The sequence below is a fragment of the Rhinoderma darwinii genome, chromosome 4, assembly GCF_050947455.1.
Source record: "Rhinoderma darwinii isolate aRhiDar2 chromosome 4, aRhiDar2.hap1, whole genome shotgun sequence".
In the NCBI taxonomy this organism is placed as follows: domain Eukaryota; kingdom Metazoa; phylum Chordata; class Amphibia; order Anura; family Rhinodermatidae; genus Rhinoderma; species Rhinoderma darwinii.
The window spans coordinates 50,731,138-50,750,999 of record NC_134690.1 but is presented as its reverse complement, the minus strand read 5'-3'; the positions used below and the strand labels follow the sequence as shown (position 1 = coordinate 50,750,999).

The 19,862-nt window shown below is 40.9% G+C and overlaps 1 protein-coding gene across 1 annotated transcript in view; it reads left to right on the top strand.

The window, feature by feature from the left end:
• GREB1 (growth regulating estrogen receptor binding 1) overlaps positions 1-19,862 on the top strand; it is a 108,919-nt gene that overhangs the window by 67,227 nt on the left and 21,830 nt on the right. Inside the window, exons 20-25 of the mRNA XM_075861100.1 lie at positions 2,663-2,752; positions 4,811-5,400; positions 9,647-9,749; positions 11,764-11,922; positions 18,104-18,246; positions 18,662-18,823. Coding sequence (XP_075717215.1) covers positions 2,663-2,752; positions 4,811-5,400; positions 9,647-9,749; positions 11,764-11,922; positions 18,104-18,246; positions 18,662-18,823 — 1,247 coding nt within the window. The remainder of the gene's footprint in view (positions 1-2,662; positions 2,753-4,810; positions 5,401-9,646; positions 9,750-11,763; positions 11,923-18,103; positions 18,247-18,661; positions 18,824-19,862) is intronic.

Sequence of the window (19,862 nt, the reverse complement as noted above, 5' to 3'; positions counted from 1 at the left end):
GTATTAAAAGTTAACTTACCTGCTTCTTCCTCCAGTCCGGCCTCTCGGGGTGACGTTTCATCCCATGTGACTTCTGCATTCAATCACAGGCTGCAGCGGTCACATGGACTGCCGCATCATCCAGGGAGGTCGGACTGGATGTCAAAAGAGGGACGCGTCACCAAGACAACGGTACATATGAACTTCTTTTACTTTCAATCGCTGCGGAAACTCTCCCCGAAAGGGCTGCCCCTTCTCTCTTTCCAGCACTGATAGAGAGAATGGGCTGTAGATTAGTGCAGAGAAAACGGCTCCGTAAATACGGGTGGAATACTGGTGACACCGGACCAGTATTACGGGCACGGGTCCGTAAATACTGGTGGAATACTGGTCGAATACATGTGACAAAGGACCCGTATTTATGGGAGGAAAAAAATACGTTTGTGTGCATGAGGCCTAAGGCAGCATTTGAAGCATTTAAAAATATTCTCAGGATTTCCATTTGTATCTCCATCTTTCCACCCTAAAGTGACTAGTCATCTTCCATCTGTCCATCTTGTCTACTGTTCCATCCTTGAGTTTCCAGTCAACCTTCTTGAATCCTTCTTCATTCTATTGTGAAAGCTTCAGTCTCTAGCCAGCTTTGTCTAATGTTATTTCTCTGAGTCTCTAGTCAGCCTCCATGACGTCACTCTTTTCTAATGTTCTGTCTTCTAGTCTCTAGTCAGCCTCCATGACATCACTCTTTTCTAATGTTCTGTCTTCTAGTCTCTAGTCAGCTTCCATGACATCACTCTTTTCTAATGTTCTGTCTTCTAATTTCTAGTCAGCATCAATGATATCACTCTTTTCTAATGTTTTGTCTTCTAGTCTCTAGTCAGCATCCATGACATCACTATTTTCTTTTGTTCTGTCTTCTAGTCTCTAGTCAGCTTCCATGACATCACTCTTTTCTAATGTTCTGTCTTCTAATTTCTAGTCAGCATCAATGATATCACTCTTTTCTAATGTTTTGTCTTCTAGTCTCTAGTCAGCATCCATGACATCACTATTTTCTATTGTTCTGTCTTCTAGTCTCTAGTCAACCTCCATGACATCACTCTTTTCTAATTTTCTGTCTTCTAGTCTCTAGTCAGCTTCCATGACATCACTCTTTTCTAATGTTCTGTCTTCTAGTCTCTGGTCAGCCTCCATGACATCACTCTTTTCTAATGTTCTGTCTTCTAGTCTCTAGTCAGCTTCTATGACTCCGCTCCTGCCTATCTCTCTTTTTCCGAGTCTGTAGTCAGCTTCAATAACTCCACTCTTGTCGAATGTCCTATCTTCAAATCTCTAGTCAGCTTCTATGACTCCATTCCTGCCTATTTCTATATCTCCAAGTCTTTAGTAAAGCTGCCCATACACATGCAATAGCTGTTGGCCGAATGCTTGTTTGGCCAATCACTTTACGTCCCAACACATACACATGCACACATGTCCAATACTCCCACCCCTCCCCGACATCTTTCATATGGTAGGTCAGGACATGTCATTAACATATTAGATATTTGGCCGGTCCTAGCGAAATCGGCTTGGTTTGGCTGACTTGCCTATAATGTGTATAGGCACCCTAAGCCTCTTGTCGTTTAGTCTCTCCTGGAGTTTCTCTGCACCCTCCTTGAATTATACTTTTCTATCATTCTGACTCCACATTCTGTCTCAAATTCTAACTCTTTGTGTCCTGTCCGCCACCATGACTTTCGCTTCTTTCTCAAGTACTGTGTCTGCAGCCACCCTAAAAGACACCACCTCATCCCTAGGACAATATCTAAACCTCCAGTCATATTACCTATCATTTTGTTTAAGAGTCTCAAGTTATCCTTAGTTCTTCCATGTGGTATTTGTTTACCAAGACCGTCTTAGTATATAAAGAGTATTTCCACATAGAAAAAAAATCTCCTCTTTTGTCTGGTTGTATAAAAGTTGAAGCAGTGATGGCGGCCATATTAATTGTCACCAAGCTTTCCCAAAAACAGGTATAAGCTATATCTGAAAGACATTTGAACAACTTGAGAGAAAAGGATGACTCAAGGAGTTCTACCTACTGGCAATATTTCCACTGTAGGGGAAAATAGTTTTCAGATACCTCCTACCCACGAGTTTATTTGGGGTTCCGCCCCGTCACATTTCTCGCCCCTCTCCGATCCCCTGCCATCAATACAGATCTTACCAGCAGCTTGTGAACAATTGTAAAATACTTTCCAGCTTTAGAAATGGTGAGGAAAAGTGAATAATCATCTGAAAATTAGGAAACACACATTTTTCAATTCGTGCGCATGGTAGGAAGCTAAGGAAAAGCCTCTGCCAGTCTTGTGACATGTAAATTACTTTAATTCTGTTGCTTGTTACATTTGAATTGTAATAAATCTGGAATTGTCCTTACTGCCCTGTACCGCAATGGCGTTATTGATATTATTCTCCATTTCCCCCTCTTACTTAATGTTAAAATGACCCCCATTATGTGCTCTCATACTAAATATATATCATTATTTTTTTTAGGGTACGTTATATATTTGTTATAAAAAGATAATGGCATCTATGGTCGCACGCTGGATCTTTAATTGTTTGCTTGTTCTGTAAGTCGATGGGATAATGGCTTTTGGCATTAGATAATTAGGTTTTTTGTTTTCTTCCATTGAAAAAGGGTCTAATTCAGAGAAACAGAGCCCTGGTAAAAGACAAAGATCTCCATCAGACGATTCTGCCTCTTCATTTCTGTGTTCAAAAGCCTCTGGTAAGGTTCTGCCATTGTAATGGATTAGGCAATATTCATTGAACTTGCTGTTCCATTATTGCCAGTGAAGGATGGGTATTAGAGTTAACGAAACAGCTGGACTGACAGTCTATAGAAAAGAAATTGAAAAGTGATATGTGGGACGTGATCTGTCATTTCTGATTTCTGCAGGTAACATAAGGAACTAAAGTATAAGGAAAAACTAAGAGAGCAATGTAAGGGCTCATACACAGAGTAAATCCATGTCCACGAAGCCTGAATGGTGGCACACAGAATCACTGTTGTTCTATATTACAGAGCTGTTGGCATTTCGTGTGCCACCATGTGTTACCTCCGTGTGGCACTGCATTGCTTCTAGGGGAGAATACCTCTGTAATATGGAATCTATATGACATCGTACGCATACTGAGGTACTGCATGGGCTGATACTCCTTTATGGGTGCCATATTACTGAGCTGTACAACACGGATCTGTAACACAGCCATGTGCATGACTCTAAAGTTAGATTCAAACTGGTTAAATGCTGAACTTTTCGACTACAGCTCTTTAAATATTCTTTATGTCTACAGCCTAATACTGTGTATTACTGAGTTTAAAGAGGCTCTGTCACCAGATTTTGCAACCCCTATCTCCTATTGCATGTGATCGGCGCTGCAATGTAGATTACAGTAACGTTTTTATTTTTAAAAAACGAGCATTTTTGGCCAAGTTATGACCATTTTTGTAATTATGCAAATGAGGCTTGCAAAAGTCCAAGTGGGCGTGTATTATGTGTGTACATCGGGGCGTTTTTAATTCTTTTACTAGCTGGGCGCTGTGAAGAGAAGTAACATCCTCTTCTCTTCAGAACGCCCAGCTTGTGACAGTGCAGATCTGTGACGTCACTCACAGGTCCTGCATCGTGACGGCCACATCGGCAGCAGAGGCTACAGTTGATTCTGCAGCAGCATCAGCGTTTGCAGGTAAGATCGACTTACCTGCAAACGCTGATGCTGCTGCAGAATCAACTGTAGCCTCTGGTGCCGATGTGGCCGTCACGATGCAGGACCTGTGAGTGACGTCACAGATCTGCACTGTCACAAGCTGGGCGTTCTGAAGAGAAGAGGATGTTACTTCTCATCAGAGCGCCCAGCTAGTGAAAGTATTAAAAACGCCCCGATGTACGCACATAATACACACCCACTTGGACTTTTACTTTTCAACACGCCCACTTGGACTTTTGCAAGCCTCATTTGCATAACTACAAAAATGGTCATAACTTGGCCAAAAATGCTCGTTTTTTTAAAATAAAAACGTTACTGTAATCTACATTGCAGCGCCTATCTGCTGCAATAGCAGATAGGGGTTGCAAAATCTGGTGACAGAGCCTCTTTAATGTATAAATAGTATGCAGTACGCTCCCCCTAGTGGCAGCTACAGGCAGCCAGAAGCTTTTAACTTAACTCTATAGCTATGGAAACTAAAATCGGAGCTTTAACCTCAATGAATATAAATTAGGAAACTAGAATAGAATGCTGGACCTAAAAACAAAATGGTGTTAAAATGTGGACATTCACCTTAAGACAATATTCTGATACATTACAGAAGGACATCAAAGCTCTGGATTTACTGTAGTAGCCATTTAGCAATTAGCAAATGGATTACCTTAGGCAATTGCGAAAATGGCACTAAAAGGGGTGTTCCGGTTTCAGCAATACGGCTTATTTACTGTATACAAAGCCTGTATGGCGGCACATAGAGTCCCCACTGTTCTGTATTAGAAGGCACTCCGTGAGGCAACCTGTTCTGCAGTAGAAGCAATGCATTTAGAGGCGAATAAATCCAAAATATGGGATGTGAATATGCCACCATTTTTTTTTACCTGGACACCATATGAATCTTTGAGAAAAAGCCTCCGTGTGCCTTCAGATGAAATTGGACGCACACTGAGATACTATATGAGCCCATAGATTTCTGTTGGTGTCATATTATGGATGCATACAATTCTTTTAAATATATTTTATGTTTTCGGTCTAAATTTCTGATAATTAAAGAAAATTAAGATTTTTTTCCTTTAAGTATTAGGTTCAGTTGCCAGCAGTGAATCATCATATTCAGCAACGGTGGATGACAACACAAACCCAACACAACAGTCAAAAGTCTCCAACAGTGAGGACTGTGCCGCAGAAAAACTGAAATTACCATCTGATAATAACATGAAGAAACAACCTGTCATCACATGTGAACAACCGGACAGCAACAGTTCCAGTCACACTGTGAAGAACATCTCAAGCTCGGTGTCAACACCCTCTTCGACATCATCCTCTTGCTTTCACATTGGGGCTGGTGTACAGATTTCACAGTGCGCTATGGCCAAGGCATATAAACAGCCGCCTGTGGTATTTCTTCCAAAATTGGTGTATGACATCATCACCTCCACTGACAGCAGCGGACTCTCTAAGTCATCATCTTTTCTGCCATGTTGTGAAGTCTCGTGGACCAGTTCGTTCCGGCCACTGTTAAGTAAGATGATGACTTGCACAGAACAGTCGTTGTATTATCGCCAATGGACGGTACCAAAACCAAGCCATATGGACTACTGCAATGTCAAAGAAGGTAGAATGGATACCTTCCATCCGAGAAGACTGCTGCTTAGTGGACCACCACAGGTATGCAACCAAAGTCTGTAGTTGTGTCTCGTGATGGGATAAAATAAGGAAAAATTGTAAAGAGTAGGGATGATAAATAATGTTTTATGGTAACAATTCCAGACTGGGATTGATTCTGTTGGCACACCCATTACAGTAAATCTCCAGACAAATCTCAATATAAGTAAAATGCACCAACTACGGTCATGTAATATTGCCAGGGATGTTATTTTTTCACTTTAGTGCCTTTAAAAAAAGTCTTCAAGTTGCTCTGTACACTATAAGTTCATAAAAATCACAGGAAATAACAAATACTGCTGCATGTTACTGAGCTGTATAGGACAAGTTACCAAAATGAAGCCCCCTTCCCTTACATCACTTCCTGCTCTGCAGCTATTGGATGAAGCTGCATCACACAGACTTCCTGCTCTGCCTGCCTTCTTCATGCACTCTGCTTATAATACCGGTAATACTGAAAGTTCTCTGCTCCCTTCAGATTATTCTTCCTGCTTTCTAGCCCAAATGCAGAAGTAGCAGCCAAAATGGGGAGGAGAGCACTCAGTATTACTTGTATTATGTGCAGAGTGCATGCAGGGGTGGGCGGAGGAGGAAAACTGTGTATATGTGTCTTCATATCCCATCTGTATGTACAGTCTGTATGCATCTTATTGTTTGTGTGTGTGTATGTACGGTATGTAGGTGTGTGTGTGTATATATACAGTGAAGGAAATAAGTATTTGATCCCTTGCTGATTTTGTAAGTTTGACCACTGTCAAAGACATGAACAGTCTAGAATTTTTAGGCTAGGTTAATTTTACCAGTGAGAGATAGATTATATTTAAAAAAAAAACAGAAAATCACATTGTCAAAATTATATATATTTATTTGCATTGTGCACAGAGAAATAAGTATTTGATCCCTTTGGCAAACAAGACTTAATACTTGGTGGCAAAACCCTTGTTGGCAAGCACAGCAGTCAGACGTTTTTTGTAGTTGATGATGAGGTTTGCACACATGTTAGATGGAATTTTGGCCTACTCCTCTTTGCAGATCATCTGTAAATCATTAAGATTTCGAGGCTGTCGCTTGGCAACTCGGATCTTCAGCTCCCTCCATAAGTTTTCAATGGGATTAAGGTCTGGAGACTGGCTAGGCCACTCCATGACCTTAATGTGCTTCTTTTTGAGCCACTCCTTTGTTGCCTTGGCTGTATTTTTCGGGTCATTGTTGTGCTGGAAGACCCAGCCACGAGCCATTTTTAATGTCCTGGTGGAGGGAAGGAGGTTGTCACTCAGGATTTGACGGTACATGGCTCCATCCATTCTCCCATTGATGCGGTGAAGTAGTCCTGTGCCCTTAGCAGAGAAACACCCCCAAAACATAATGTTTCCACCTCCATGCTTGACAGTGGGGATGGTGTTCTTTGGGTCATAGGCAGCATTTCTCTTCCTCTAAACACGGCGAGTTGAGTTAATGCCAAAGAGCTCAATTTTAGTCTCATCTGACCACAGCACCTTCTCCCAATCACTCTCAGAATCATCCAGATGTTCATTTGCAAACTTCAGACGGGCCTGTACATGTGCCTTCTTGAGCAGGGGGACCTTGCGGGCACTGCAGGATTTTAATCCATTACGGCGTAATGTGTTACCAATGGTTTTCTTGGTGACTGTGGTCCCAGCTGCCTTGAGATCATTAACAAGTTCCCCCCGTGTAGTTTTCGGCTGAGCTCTCACCTTCCTCAGGATCAAGGATACCCCACGAGGTGAGATTTTGCATGGAGCCCCAGATCGATGTCGATTGACAGTCATTTTGTATGTCTTCCATTTTCTTACTATTGCACCAACAGTTGTCTCCTTCTCACCCAGCGTCTTACTTATGGTTTTGTAGCCCATTCCAGCCTTGTGCAGGTCTATGATCTTGTCCCTGACATCCTTAGAAAGCTCTTTGGTCCTGCCCATGTTGTAGAGGTTAGAGTCAGACTGATTAATTGAGTCTGTGGACAGGAGTCTTTTATACAGGTGACCATGTAAGACAGCTGTCTTTAATGCAGGCACCAAGTTGATTTGGAGCGTGTAACTGGTCTGGAGGAGGCTGAACTCTTAATGGTTGGTAGGGGATCAAATACTTATTTCTCTGTGCACAATGCAAATAAATATATATCATTTTGACTATGTGATTTTCTGTTGTTTTTTTTATATCATCTATCTCTCACTGGTAAAATTAACCTAGCCTAAAAATTCTAGACTGTTCATGTCTTTGACAGTGGCGAAACTTACAAAATCAGCAAGGGATCAAATACTTATTTCCTTTACTGTATGTGGATAATGTGTGTGTGTGTGTGTGTATATATATATATAGTGTATGTATGTTTATATATAGTGTGTGTGTGTGTGTGTGTGTGTGTGTGTGTGTATATATATATATATATATATATATATATCTATCTTAATATATGTGCCTGTATGTATTTATGTATGTGTTATTTGTGTGTATAAGGTGTATAAATAGTGTATGCATGCATGTATTTTATATATGTGTGTATATTTTTGTATTTGTGTATTTTGAGAGTTTTTATATGTGTATGTTTGTTATATTTCTGTGTGTGTGTGTGTGTGTGTGTGTGTGTGTTTATGTATGTATTTAGGTATGTGTTTGTGTGTGTATATATATATATGTGTACAATGTGTACATGCCTGTATGTAATGTGTGTGTGTGTGTGTGTGTATGTATGCCTGCATGTATATGTGCCTGCATGTGTGTATGTATGTATTTATGTAGGTATGTCTTTGTATGTGTATGTGTGTGTGTGTATAATGTTTATGTAATGGGGCCCATTATCACCTTTAAATCTGCTTCCCACTGTCTATTAGATTGCATGTAGGAACTGAGTTAATGGATTTCAGCCTCCAAATTACTGGTGGATAGTTAGAGGGTGCTTTATTAAGATATTTAAGAGCAAGGGGCCCATATACCGTACTTGCACGAGGGCCTTCTGCTGTCAGTATCTGCCCCTGCCCTGTCTGGTAACTTGTGCTCTGTTGATGTTAAAGTGTAGATAAACGTTTGACAAACTTCTGACATGTCATAGTGACATGTCAGAAGTTTGGAGTGGTGGGGGTCCGAGCACTGAGACCCCCACCAATCGCTAGAACGAAGCAGCTGAAGTGCTCGTGTGAGCGCTCAGCCGCTTCGTGTCTTTTTGGCTTTTTCCTGAAAGCCGATGTATCGGAGTACGGGCTCATAGACTTTCTATTGAGTCCGTACACCGATATATTTGTTTCCGGAAAAGCCAAACAGACACGATGCGGCTGAGCGCTCACACGAGCGCTTCAGCTGCTTCGTTCTAGTGATTGGTGGTGGTCTCAGTGCTCGGACCCCCACCAATCCAAACTTCTGATATGTCAGAAGTTTGTCAAACGTTTAGCTACACTTTAAAATGGGCAAATGGGGCCCATAGAAAATGTTGCTGTTTGGTCCTGTGATTACTTGGGTTCACTGTTCAGAACTATAAGCGGAAGAGACCAAGGACCTGAAAAATATCCATCAACTTACCATCACTTACGAAACATCAGGCATGGTCTTACAGCTAAGATAAACAAAGGGTTACATTTACTTGGACTTCTAAGGCAAATAGGAAATTGAAAAAAATCCAGTGTGCCAGAGGGTCTGTATGTGCACAAACAAATTGTATGTTTCCAGCTGGGTCTTTAATGAACTTTATAAATGTGTTTAATTAGTGCAGAACATATGGTGAATGAATCCCTAATGGAAGCCGCTGCGCCGATAAATGTTATTATTATGTCTTTTATCATGTCTTATTTCTACGGATTGTACATATCACAGGCCACAATGACGACAGTAAGACACAGCATTAAAGGGGTATTCCCAACTATTTCCACAGTATATGCCATAAATGTCTGATAGCTTTGGGACCTGCACCTATATCAAGAACAGGGGTCACCCGATCCCGTTTCCCCCGATAAGACAGGGACTAGTGTAGAGGGGGCTGTTTCTGTAACTCCCATAGAACAAAATAGAGAGATTCGGGTGCATGCGCGACCCCTCTCCACTAGTCCCGATCTGGAATCTTCGGCCAACAACTGCCTCATCAGGTGAAACGGGGTCAGATGACTCCCATGTTCAATATAGGTGGGGGTCTCCGTGCTGGGACCCGCATCTCTCAGATATTTGTGCCATATTCTGTGAATATGCCGTAAATGTCTTAATTGGGAATACACCTTTAATATATCGCTAATCTCTCTTCTAGGTGGGGAAGACAGGCGCTTATCTCCAGTTCTTGAGTGTCTTGTCCAGAATGCTCATCAGGTTGACTGAGGTGGACGTGTACGATGAGGAGGAGATTAATATCAGTGAGTTATTTTTCTCTGTTACTTATATGTAACTACTTTTAGCTAAACATAGATCCAGATGATGTAGACCGTGTAATACTATATATATCTATCTAATACAGTGAATAACTATCCAGTACATCGCTATACATTGAAGGAGATGCAAGCTTCTATCTATCTATCTATCTATCTATCTATCTATCTATCTATCTATCTATCTATCTATCTATCTATCTATCTATCTATCTATCTATCTATCTATCTATCTATCTATCTATCTATCTATCTATCTATCTATCTATCTATCTATCTATCTATCTATCTATCTATCTATCTATCTATCTATCTATCTATCTATCTATCTATCTATCTATCTATCTATCTATCTGTCTGCCTGTCAAGAAAATGGCGACAGCACTCGCGAGCTCTAATGCCACCTAAGCCCTACAGATAAATAAATATGCATTACTGCTGAATCTACTTACAAATAGTGAGGTTCTTAGCGCACATTTTGATCAAATTGTGTGAGCCCACCTGCCACGACAAGGCGACCTCTATAAAGTGGGAACCTGCGCTGCACATACACCTATCTATCTATCTATCTATCTATCTATCTATCTATCTATCTATCTATCTATCTATCTATCTATCTATCTATCTACTTGAGAAAGGCTCTAGAGGAAAGAGCTGAAACGTTGCACATGGGGCAATAAAGTACCCACTTTTTTTCACCTTAAACAACGGAGTGCTGCCTGCTTTTTGCATTCTATCTATCTATCTATCTATCTATCTATCTATCTATCTATCTATCTATCTATCTATCTATCTATCTATCTATCTATCTATCTATCTATCTATCTATCTATCTATCTATCTATCTATCTATCTATCTCACAAGAAAATGGCAACAGCACTCTGCAAACACTTATGCCACCTAAGCCCTAAAGATAAATAAATTTGTATTACTGCTGATCTACTTACAAATAAGGAGGTTCTTAGCGCACATTTTGATCAAATTGTGTGAGCCCACCTGCCATGACAAGTCAACCTCTATAAGGTGGGAACCTATGCTGCACATCTATCTATCTATCTATCTATCTATCTATCTATCTATCTATCTATCTATCTATCTATCTATCTATCTATCTATCTATCTATCTACTTGAGAAAGGCTCTAGAGGAAAGAGCTGAAACGTTGCACATGGGGCAATAAAGTACCCACTTTTTTTCACCTTAAACAACGGAGTGCTGCCTGCTTTTTGCATTCTATCTATCTATCTATCTATCTATCTATCTATCTATCTATCTATCTATCTATCTATCTATCTATCTATCTATCTATCTATCTCACAAGAAAATGGCAACAGCACTCTGCAAACACTTATGCCACCTAAGCCCTAAAGATAAATAAATTTGTATTACTGCTGATCTACTTACAAATAAGGAGGTTCTTAGCGCACATTTTGATCAAATTGTGTGAGCCCACCTGCCATGACAAGTCAACCTCTATAAGGTGGGAACCTATGCTGCACATCTATCTATCTATCTATCTATCTATCTATCTATCTATCTATCTATCTATCTATCTATCTATCTATCTATCTATCACATGTCTGTCTGTCTATCTATCTATCTATCTATCACATGTCTGTCTGTCTTTCTATCTATCTCTCATTTGCTCTGTTCTCTCCTCTTCTCACAATTAAGCTGCATGTTAATGAGATTAGGAGAAAATGGAGCATCTTCGTTAAGATGTTACCCACACAAAGCAGGTGAAACACCTGTGTCCTTGGTGTCCTTTCTTCTCTAATCTGTACTTTGTCCCCATCTTATATGACAGTACAATCTTTGAATTCACAAAGAGCAAATGTCATCGGACTTGTTACTTGTTAATATTAGATTTTTATACATTTTCCTACACCGCATATATACCTCATACATTGCCTGCATTCATTAGTGCTGACAGAAAGTTTTAATATTCATGATGCTTTTAGCTTTGAATAGTGTTTATATACAAGGATCATTTGTGTCATAGGCCTGAAATCCAAGCCTGAGCTACCTTTACATCAGACACAGGACATGTGGCCAAATGTGGATTTAGTTAACAAGATGGACTTTGATTACATTCTGCATGACCCCAAATATGAAGATGCAAGTGTCATTTGTCCTGAATTTCAGAATTTCAAAAAAGAAGGTAACACAACATTAATACCATTACTATTACCATGATCATTTACTATTTTGTCTTCATTTTTTGCTCATTATCCCCATGTCCTTACACATGAGACCTCCATATATTGACCCTCAGTTGCTTTTTTCAAATTAATTTGTTTAGAATATAATTTTGTTGTGTCTTTCATACAGTAAGCAGAGGCAGACATAGAGGAGAGTGGGCCACATAGCAAGAGCAAAAAGGACCCCGCTTACGGTACTGGTCCATGTCACCATGCCATCTCCATAACAGTATAATCTGGGGCTTGTTGATCCTCCCACCAAACTCTAGTAGAACAAAAGGGACTTGTGGCCCTTGGGCTGCTGTCCTCTTTCCTTATTTGATAATTTGGAGGTTCCTGTGGAGAGATAGTCATGTGCAGGCTCACATTAACCATGGAGAAGACAGTTGGGGCTACCTGATTTGGGCCTTTCTCTCTATATGGGCCCCATAGCTGCCGCAATGGTATGTATGCCCTTGACCATGAGTACACGGTCAAGATTATAAAGACAGTAGTGGTCCATTGCCCACTGGTGGTCCAGAGACCATTGGAACTTATTTCCTGGACAAAATAGGTAATAAGAGCTATATGTGAACACTGACTGTTAAGTCTAAAATAAGGGTATGCTCTGCCCTTTTATTGGCCCTGCACAATTATCTGCAAAAATATTCCCATTGAGGAGGCCATTGACCTCTATGTTAAGCAGATTTCTGGCAGCAGTGATCACATTTATCAGACATCCATGTGGCTTTCTGTTACAATGGATCAGTAGGAAAGCCTGCTGCACTACTGCCTCATGTAGAAATAACAGACCATGTATGTATGTAGGTCGATAACATTGTTATAGAATTTCTATGCGAGCGATTCCCCAAAGGCTGCAGGAGACTGCCGGGAGTGAATGTGCAAATGAATCCGCAACCTCAAATCCGTCACAACTCTGATCAACAGAGTCTAAGGCTACTCTATGGTTTTTTCCAGAGCTGACCGCAAGGTGGGATGGTTTTTGCTGCATAGAACCCAGGTTGTTTTAGCAGAGCTCAGTTTTGCATAAGAGGTGCAATGCAGGCAAACCTGAACAGGATAACCAAACAGCCAGAGGGTAAACAGAAAATCCAAATCAGAAAGCTAGTGGATATCAGGTATAGCAGAGGTCAAAACCAGCCGGGAGCAGATATTCCAAATCAGTAAACAAGGGGTTATCCAGAGACAAGCCGAGGTCAGTTTCCAAGAAGTCCAGAAGTCAGAGGTATAGGGTATTGTCAGAAGCTTGATCAAAACACCTGGGAATAAGTAAATCACAAGCAAAGAACAAGTGAAGGAAGCCAGGTATAAATACTCCACCCTTACCTCTAATAGGGAGAAAGACAGCGAAGAGAGATAGGCTCAAAGTAAAACAAGAACCGCCCAGAAGCTAGACCAGTAGTCAAAGCGATCTTAAAGGAACCTATATAGGTTGATCACTAATGGGAAAGTATCATGCATGATGTTTGTCCGCCACTGCTTAGACAATAAGATAGAACAGTGGGAGCAACATACTTAAAATGTGGAGGATACATCTGTTGGTGATATCCGATATTGTAATAATTGCCTTCAGTGAGATGATTTCCATGGATATTATGAACTCATCTTTTTATCTGAAACCTAGATAAATTTACAGAACAAGGTGTTTTTGGGAGATGGCCATGAGCAGGTGCAGTAATGGAGTCCAGATTTGACCCATTCTAAGACTCCAAGTGGTACTATAACACAGAGACAAGTTCTTGTCATGTTTTGTGCTATTATTTATAATGTTGGAACCAAGCGAGTGGTCGTCCATAAACATAGAGTTTCATAGCTTATAGAGTTGTAACCCAAAAGCACCACCAATCACTTCTCAATTGCCCTAATAAGCAAAGTACATGGATCTATGTGTTCTGTAGCCTATCGCAAAATTACATTTGCATTATATTTGTATAATTTGACTACTCCCAATTAGAATGAATCCATAATCACATACCTTATAAACACTGCCCCTAGTGACCTATTGTAAGAAATCGAATTGATAACTGTTATCTTCTACCAAATTATTTCTGAGATACAGGGCTGGGAGAGAATGACCTCTCTGTTATGTATAATTATCATTCTTCACAAATGTATCAGTGTAGATTTCCTTTACTTCATAGCAACACGTTGCTGGTTTTTATAAGCAGCCGCTATATGCTGGTAACGTTACAGTATTAGTGCGTTCTAATGCCGCCAGGTAGAGAAAATAATGAGTTCAGTGCGGCTTATCAGCAGTCATCGGTCTGTTGTCTCCAGAGAGATGTCCGGTGCTCTATTTCATCATGGTTTTTTTTAATCCTCTTGTCTGTTTATACTCATGGTTTTATTCCCTTCTTTCGATCTGTTGTTTGCTCTTTGTAATGGCTTTTGAATGCGTTGCATATTTTGTTTTCTTATGTGAAATAGAACATTTATTGTCACCTTGTCTTAAGCTTGAAGAATAATGAAAACTCTGAATTTACTGCCAGTTCTTCCCTTTATCTTTGTTCTCAGTTACATTATTCACACATCCATTATTATGAATATAAAAACTTCAGTCAACTGCACTGTATTGTAAGTCACAAGCCATAGACATTTAATAATTGACAGCTGATAGATCAGCCAACAATTGAAGGAGTTATTTTCTGAATTAATATGCGTTCTCAGCAAAAATGTGCTAGTTAATTTTATGGAGGTTCAGAAAGTAAGGAGCAGCCAAATTCTTAGAGAGCCGCTTATTTTAAAGAAGACCTCCAGTGGAAACACAACTTTCCATGTCTGCACCCCCAACTTACTGTATACCACACTTTACACTTATTTTATGTATACTGAACTTACTTTTTGAACTGCTGCCTTGTCTGTGCTTTAAAAAAGCCTCCATCTTGATTCTTAGATTTCCCCAGCTTTCTCTTCCTGTCTGCTTTGCTATCAATCCCATGATGCTTCAGCACAGCATCACATGACCAGCTAAATACTATACCATTTCTGCATGCTGGCGGACAGTGATTATCATTCTCTCTATATTTTCCTAAATAAGCTGAGAGACCATAAATATACAGACAGGGAGGCTGCACTATATTCTTCTACATTATACCTGTGTGACAGGAACCTGTCTAAGTATCAGTGGTAGCTGATGATAGAAGTTTCTGTCCCCCCCCCCCCGTATATAACTAGTGTGGTACAGGAACTGCTGAAGCCTGTGATGGGTGACACATAGATCTCCATAGACTCAAGTAGAGAAAGCGTGTCACCGAGCCTGGTTCACACTACTGCTAAGCAACCATCCCAGTCTGATATATATATCAGAGATAGAAGCAGCAAGAAAATAACAGGTGAGAGACAGACACATGGAATACCATTATGGTACACATGGGAAAGTTTAGTTTTGGCTGGAGTGTCCATTTAATAGAATAATTAGACTAAAGCAGGAAGACAACATTTTGGTACAATTCTTCCCCGAAAATAAAACTTTAGAGGAGGGTCTGGTAGTCCCTCAGGCATTAGATTTAAAAAAATGCTGATTCCAAAAAATATCATGCTGATTCCAAAAAATATCTACTGTCTATGGTCAAACTTACTGCCCAATGTTTAGGGGCAGAAGATTGATTATGGCCAACTATAATGACTGCAAGTGGTACCAAGATTTATTAGTGTGTTGTTATGGAGGTACAGGGCCGATTCTAGCTTTTCTGCTGCCTGAGGCGAAAATTGAAATGGCGCCCCCCCAGATTTTTATTGTCATCCCCCTGGCTGTTATACATCACTAGCAGCCTCCTCCAACTCTTGCGGATGCGCCGTTGACTTGTACTGGCATGCGTGGTGCAGCCGGCAGAGAACACCTCCCTGCACGGTTCGTAGTACATGGCAATGGTGCATCCGAGAAAGTTGGAGGAGACTGGTAGTGATGTATAACAGCCAGGGGGAGGTCAATCAAACATGGAAAGTTGGGTTTGGAGGCAGGACTATAAGTCTTTGCAGGATAGCGGCACCGCCCCATGACCCTTTAATGAGTAATTAGCATATAGTGTGCGTCGTTTTAAAAGTTGATTTCATAGATTTTGCTGCATCTGAAAAAAAGGGGAATATTGTCTGGTCATGTATTACCACATGGTGGCGATTCAAGGGGTTAAAATTACCCGACAGGTTCCCATTAAATATACAATGAATTGAAAACAATTCCATCTGCCCTGCCATTTTGTTATTATATATATATTCTATATAATTACAGCTCCAGAACCAAGCTCTGACATACACAGCTCCAGAACCAAGCTCACTACGTATATATACACAGCACGAGAACCAAGCTCATTACATATATACAGCACCAGAACCAACCTCAGTACATATATACAGCACCAGAACAAAGCTCAGTACATATATACAGCATCAGAACCAAGTGCAGTACATAAATACAAAACGAACACAAATACAGCTCAATTTAGTGCAATCCCTGCCGTATAGATTTGTACGGCGTAAAATTACAGCTCCCAGCATGTTCCGAACAATGGTAAGGATAAGCTGGGAGTTGCCAACTATCATCCCGCTGCAGATCACACAGTGACTGCAGTGTTGATTAGAGGCAGAATAAACATTAACATTAAGTGACTCACTGGTGACTATCTCAGATTCGAGTTGTTCTTTTTCTCTTGTCTTCTCCATCCGGTACAGACCTCTATGACTTCTCCCGAACATGGCCCATTTCTGCAGTTTGCCGCTCAGATGTCTTCAGCTTCTCACTTTTCAAACAGTTCTGCACCTATAAACAAAGATAAAATTCTCATGATGCCACACACTACGCCCTAAATATAAATATAATAGTGGCATACACGGCACATCTAATTATAATAGCACCATACACTGTCCCTGATTAGAATAGCATCATGCACTGTGTCCCACACACACAGTGCTCCCTGTAGATAGTGCCCCCATAGAGCCTCCTGTAGATAGTGTCCCCCCATAGATCCCCCTGTAGATAGTGCCCCCATAGAGCCACGTGCAGATAGTGCCCCATAGATCCCCCTGTAGATAGTGCCCCCATAGTGTCCCCTGTAGATAGTGCCACCCATAGATCCCCCTGTAGATAGTGCCCTACATAGATCCTCCTGTAGATAATGCCCCACATATAGCTCTCCCTGTAGATAGTGCCCTACATATAGCCCCTCTGTATATAGTGCCCCACCTATAGCCCCCCTGTAGATAGTGCCCCACATTTAATGCCCCTGAAAATAGTGCCCCACATGTAGTCCCCTGTATATAATGCCTCACATATAGCCCCCCTGTATATAGCGCCTCACATATACCCCCTGTATATAATGCCCACATATAGCCCCCTGTATATAGTGCCTGACATAGCCCCCTGTATACAGTTCCCTACATATAGCCCCCCACTGTAGATAGTTCCCTACATATATCCCCCTCTAAAGATTGTGCCCAACATATAGCCCTCTCCACCCCTCCTATAGATAATGCGATGCACACTAAACAACTTTACATACTCACCTTGATCCCGTTCCCGTGCCGTCCTGTATCAATGCAGACCCGCTCTCTTCTGAGCAGGTCTGCTGGGGCTGAACGATAAAAGTGTCACGATGACGTCATCGCGCCGCTTGCATCGTTGAAAGGTGCTGATTGGCAGGGCAGAATGACTTGCCCCGCCAATCAGCACCTTTCAACAACAGAAGCGGCGCTCGTCGTTGAAAGGCGCTGAATGGTCGGGCATGAACGTGCATGGTCATTCAGTGCTTATTCATGTAATTGTACCTGCATTCTATAGATGCAGGGACGATTAGTGCAGGAGGGGGTGGCGCCCCCCCCCCTCAGAGCGAGAGATGCTCACCTCGCCTCATGGACGGTGCAGCCCTGTGGAGGTATTAGTATGTGTTAAGGCATTGCAGGGTTCCCATTGAATTGTATGATGCTATTGGTCCCCCAAAGCATTATTTTTTTCGTTTAATTCTATTTTTTAGGAGTTTTCAGTTAACAAAAGGAGAGAGTAATTTACATCAAAATAACAGAGTGATTCTATGGATGCACATATGGTAGCAGATCTATTACCTCCATAAACACACTCTATTTTAGGCAAAATATTGTACAGTATATTATGATGATGACAATTGTTAAACCCTCATTTTTTATTCACAGATAAACCAACTAATAAGAGACACGAGGACATTTATGTACGACGCCCAACAACACGGATGAGATTATCTAAATATGCCTCATACAATACCTACCACCACTGTGAGCAGTGCCACCAGTACATGGGCTACAACCCCAGGTTTCAAGTACGCCACAAATAACATTGTTTATTTTGCAAAATGTATATTTTAATGTTCTGGACTGAATGTCTGGCAATAATCAATGACATGTCTTCATGAAGAGGTTCTGAAGAAGCTTTGGCAATGTACCATATCTTATGATACACACCCATAGTTGTAACTATAGCAGTAGCAGTCACACCAGTTGCTATAGTGCCATGGGGGAACCAATCACTCTAATCATTATATGGCCACGGAATTCTAATATGTTTATAATCTACATTAAGGGGTACGTTATAACGTGTGCCAGAGGATGTGTCCTTTTTCATGTTGTTCACATTACAGTGATTATCAGTGAGGGAGCTGGTTTTGAATGGTTAAATTGTAGAAAAGTTTTCAATTTTTTTGTACAAAAACCAAACTCTTATTGTTCCTCTCTTAGATGTATGAGTCAACACTACATGCTTTTGCATTCTCCTGTTCCATGTTGGGGGAGGAAATCCAGCTTCACTTCATCATACCTAAATCTAAGGAGCATCATTTTGTCTTTAGCCAACCTGGGGGCCAGCTGGAAAGTATGAGGCTGCCACTTATATCAGACACGGTAAATGAGGAGCAGCGGGTTTATGTATCGACGTGGGAAGAAAAGTCTATGGGGGAGATTTATTAAGACTGGTGTTTCATAGGCCAGTCTTAATAAATAGTTTGCTTGAGTAAAACGTAACACATTTATTAAGGGGGCGAACGCCTCTTAATTAATGTATTGCAGCTTTCGGCAGGCTTTATTGTAAAGGTAAAATATTTGGATATAAAGGAAAGCGCTGCTGGTAAGAAATGTATAGCAGTAAAGGTAATTTCTTATTAATTTTAATGCATGGCAACGCGTTTCAACACAGGACATGTGTCTTCATCAGGCCAAGGAGAAGTAACAATAAAAAATTACATCTTATATACACACATCTAAAACAGGATTACACAATACTAGAACAACCACAACAATTAGTATCGTGTAATCCTGTTTTAGATGTTGTGAGACAGTGACAGGTAAAGTCATTGAGGGAAGGTATATTTCCCCTAGAATCCTGTCATATGTATCCTAGGCTCCAGGCAATGAGTAGTTCTTGCAATAGAAAGCTCTAGTTTTCCAATCTTGGCTTAAGGAAAAGCCGGAAAAAAGGGCCTGGAGTTGGATTGGAGAAGAGCAGGGCGGGTTCCCCAATCCCTAGTCCATCTCTGTGTGTAGGACAAGGCTGCTGCTCAATTAGCTGCACCTGTAGCCTGTGTATAAAAAGGTGCAGACACAGTGTGTAGGAGTCTCACCCCTGACTCAGACTGGAGACTACTAAGGCTGGAGTAGCCTGTATGCTATGTGAGTAAAGACCTGTGTTACTTTGTGTCCAGTGCCTGGTAGGAAGGCACTTGGTATAGTTAGATAATACCTTGTTTAGTTAGTGCTCAGACGAGCAGGATTTATTTTGTATTTTGCCTTGTTGTACAAGAGGCTGTTTCTTTGACAAGAATAAAAACACAGGCAAAGCCCTGTTATGACTTTTAATGCACGGTGTCCCTGTCTCTGGCTACAAAGAAACCGCTGTACCAACCTCTGCTGATGCTAAACCCTCACAATGTGTATAGAAAATGTC